The following is a 4,301-nucleotide window of genomic DNA, read 5'->3' as shown; positions in this document are numbered from 1 at the left end:
ACAGAACACTGTAAATTATATCATTAAAAATATACCAAGTATCAGAGACTAGTTAAAACATATGACATAAAAGGCATGATACATTTATAGGCATGATTTGACAAACTGCCTAACATTTTCTTAGCAAAGATATTTGATGTATTAATAAACACAGTACTTTTATTAAAATTTAAGTGCTCAGAAACAATTCAAATACCTACTAATGCAAGGGACTCAGAGATGTATCTAAAAGAGAACACTCTTAGTAGCTCATGTAAATCCTATACCTGTGACTTTTCAACACCCATTTTAAAACAAAAAAATCAAAAAGAGAACTTGTTTATGTACTTCTAAAAATGTGTACATGGACCAAACCTGCAAGCACTTATGTAGATGAGTAACTTTACTGCCTGTGGAGCTCCAATATGAGTTTGCAGGATGAAGCCTAAATGCATCTTTGGTAAACAAGCCATCAATTACACACTTTAGGGACAGCAGCACCTGTGCAAAGCCTTCAACTCAAAAGACAGACACTAAAGAAATAAAAAGCAATTATCAGCTACTAATTTGAGTAAAACTGTTTTCTTCTTAGAGCTAAAACCACAATTTTCCAATGACATCGCTTCTATTTTTGGCAACTAACAATCTTTATTAGATTATTGTACAGCAGACATTCAGGTCCTCTCAAAAATAAAAGGTTCACAAATTTTAATATTGCGCTATTTTCCACACTGCTTTGTTGATTATGAAGATTTCCTTGTACATGCTTTTAGAGAAACAAAGGCACTGCTGTGTGGGACAAACAAAACAAAACTAATTACACTAAAGCCATCTTCACAGCAATCTCAAATTACTCCTAAATGCTTTTGATTTCTTACTACACAAGTATTTTCCAACAGGAGTTTGAATATGAAACTCATACCAGCTATACTACTCAGTTCTAGGATAAATGGTTGGTTTGCATTGCCCCTGGTCTTTATCTAACACCGAGAATAGGCTGCTTTTTATCAAAAGAGGAATAAATTGCTGTTATTGTGATGTTAGCCCATCACTTGGCATTGCAATTCAAGTTTTTGTGCGAAAGAAATGTATGATCTAACTGCGACTTGACCTATGCCTTCTGAGATCCATCTAGGTGCTCTAATGGAGCATAAAAAGTACTGAATACAAGGACGTGCAAACTGGTAGTGAAGAAATTTATTTGGGGAGAAGCAGCACGAGCAAGTGACTTTCAGGAGCTTGTGGTTTACATGCTGGCCAATTTGTTGAATATGGAAGAATGCTTATGGTCAAATTGCAGTTCTTTTAATTAACGTATTTCAGCAGGATTCTCTACACTTGCTTGCAGCTAGCACCTTCCTCTCTCAGTCGTGGTCTCTGCCTCTCTCTCTCTTTTCAACATTTTAAAAGTGTTGTGGTTTAAAGACTGCTACTGAGAAGCCATTAAAACAGCCTGTTAAACTGTTAAGAAATCAGATACTGCTCCTGTTTCTTTGCAGGATTTTTGTCTTTTCCAGTACATGAAAAATCACATTAAGTGTATATCAAATATCTGGGCCACAATATATCACAATATAAACTAATTCAATGGAGATAGTTTGATTACATCATAAAATCCTTTCGTTCTTACAGTGTTTCTTGGAATTTATGAAAAAAAAGCATGTGTTTTTTCGAAAGCAATTTCTAGGATAGTAGCATTTAGATTTTAGTCCTGATAAAGACTCACTTTCCATTCATAGTCAGAACCTAAATGTGCTCTTCTTGTACCTAAACAGATAATAAGCACTCAGCACACTCCCCCTTCTTGACACAACACACTGAGACTAATCACACATAATTGGAGAGGAGGAGCAGAGGGGCTGGGCAGGCTATTGTGTCCAAAGGACAAATGGTCAGTTTATGAGGCTTTTGTCTGATGCATAATTTCTTATACATCTACAGGAGGAAAAGTCCTGCTGGAAAAAAAACATATACATACACACATATAGAAAAGGAGCCTTCAACACTAAAGCAAATGAGGACATTTCAATCATAGATAGAAAAATCAACAGTGGAATTAAAAAAAAAAAAAAGAAGAATACAAGTATTCAATAGGTGCACTTTTAGAAGACCTTCAGACAACTATTTCCTTACTAATTAAGTGTCAATGCACTCACTTCTTTACAACCAATTATCTAAGCCCACAAAGTATATTATCCATATATTTTCAAACACACCTCAAAATAGCATTTAAAGACAAAGTACATGCAAGTTTAAAGGCACAAAACAGAAGGAAGCCAGCTTTACACCTCTGTTAATGCAAACATGGGAAGTCTGATCAGTTTAAGGCTGGAATATAATTGGAAAAATAACTTCTAAAATGATACAAGAAAAGATGTCCCAATGTTTATACTCTGCAAAACAAGCCACAGTATCTTCCTCAGCATTTGGATTAGAAATATTTATCCAATGATGATTTAGGTACATAAATGGGGGAAAATGAACATTCCACATTCCCTGACCATCCACATACATGGATTAATTTTCAGCAGTCCATTTTAAAAAAAAGGTGTAATCTTCTATCTCTGTTTGGTTAAAATGAGAAGAAAGGGGTAATGGAGGTTTTCCTCATATGTATCTTTTTCTTCATTTTTCAACTGCAAATAAAAAATGGATAAAGTGAGCAAACTGTATGAAAGCATTTTTAAATTACCGACAGTACTTGTTTAAGTAAATTTTCTGGTATAAATGATACTACAAAAGATTAAGCATTTAATAAGTCCAAAATATCTTAAGGTCAAATACTACCACACGTATAGAACTGTAAGTCAAGTATTATCAGGAGTTGGTCAGAGTTTGCAGACAAACTAATTTATTCAATAAATACTTGAACACTACTTATGAAAAATGTGAGGCCCCATATTGCTGCACTAAATAAATTATATTCAAGTGAGATTTAAGGCCTGAATTAAATCCACTCTGCAAGGAACTTCAGAACAAAGGCTAAAAGTTTATCCCTAATCAGCCTAACTATTGCTGTATATTTGGTATTTCAGATCAACAACTGTTTCAGACATCTGAAATACCATAATCTTACCTGAAGGTTTACGTAAGTGCAAGGCTGTAATGCAGTTATTGATGGGCTTATATATTAATTCTGTTTAATTTTGGAAATTCTTTTTGTAAGAGGGAATTATAACCCGATAATTAGAGTGGTCCAATTCCAACTCCTAGGGACAACATTACGTGTGCTCTTCTGATCTACACTGAAGTATTACATATTTCTAAAAAAATAATGAATTTTATTTTCTTAGGTATTCTGGTTAAATGGATTTTAAAGTCCATATACATATTTAACTGGAGTATGTGGAAACTACTCATACATATATTTTGCAATCACATCACATAAAAATATTTGGTTATATTTAATAATAGCCTAAGGAAGAAATGTAGATATAAAAAAATATCTTTAGCTATGCCTGACACAGATGGCACCCCCAAATACTACATTTAAATCCAGAACTCTTTTTATATCATATTGTTTTGCCTCTATTTCCCTTGCCATGTATTAAGGATTTTAGTTGGTCCATGTCACAACAGTGCTCATGTTATTTAAACAAAGGTCTTTTCCATATCATATTCTTCAGCTGTGAAGTGCCTCTGTGTAAGCTACTGTCTATGAGCAATTAACACACTTTTCCTTTTTCATAGTGGAACATTAAAGCTGATCTATTCTTTAAATTCTAATCCACTTTACTAAGAAGTGTTTGTGTATAATTACTAAAGTAATGACAATCTGCTTCCCAAGATCTCTAACTTTACCACAGGTGGTTCACTTTGTTTGCACAGGATTACCAACCAGTTTCATTCTATCCTGGCAGTTTCTGCATGGAGAAAGACTACATTTTACTTGCACATTAGAGTTTTATCAACTTTCCATTTTCAAGGAGCCACATATCTATCCAAATGAAAGTCAGGAAAAGTAGGATGGGATATGCCCAACTGTATTTTCCTCCTCTTATCTATTTGTTGGACTCCACTTGTTGGAGCAGAAAAACAGAGCCCAATTATGAACTCTGAATGCAAAGAGGGCAGCCCAGCTGAGGAACTGAGCACAGAGAAGGTAAACTCCCATTTCTACGCACGTCCCTACAGTTTAGTGGGATTTGGGTCAGTGCACCCACTCTAGAACAAAGAATTCTGCGCACTGAGGAAATCATGAAGGATAAGAATAAACACAGCAAAGGAGATTTTATCGAGGGAGGTGACAGGAACTATCTGCCCCCCCAGTAATTTGAACCTGGATTCTACAGTGACCTCTGGCGGCCAGCGCCACGGATCTG

The 4,301-nt window shown here is 35.0% G+C and overlaps 1 protein-coding gene across 1 annotated transcript in view; it reads right to left on the bottom strand.

Moving 5' to 3' along the window:
- Window positions 1-602: 602 nt before the first annotated feature.
- Window positions 603-4,301, bottom strand: part of CAMKMT (calmodulin-lysine N-methyltransferase) — a 210,501-nt gene continuing 206,802 nt past the window's right edge. Inside the window, exon 11 of the mRNA XM_088161254.1 lies at window positions 603-2,615. Within this exon, the coding sequence (XP_088017380.1) occupies window positions 2,538-2,615 (78 nt within the window). The 3' untranslated portion in view covers window positions 603-2,537. The remainder of the gene's footprint in view (window positions 2,616-4,301) is intronic.

Source organism: Sturnus vulgaris, chromosome 3, assembly GCF_052056855.1.
Source record: "Sturnus vulgaris isolate bStuVul1 chromosome 3, bStuVul1.hap1, whole genome shotgun sequence".
Classification (NCBI taxonomy): domain Eukaryota; kingdom Metazoa; phylum Chordata; class Aves; order Passeriformes; family Sturnidae; genus Sturnus; species Sturnus vulgaris.
This window is presented reverse-complemented; position numbering and strand designations above follow the sequence as displayed.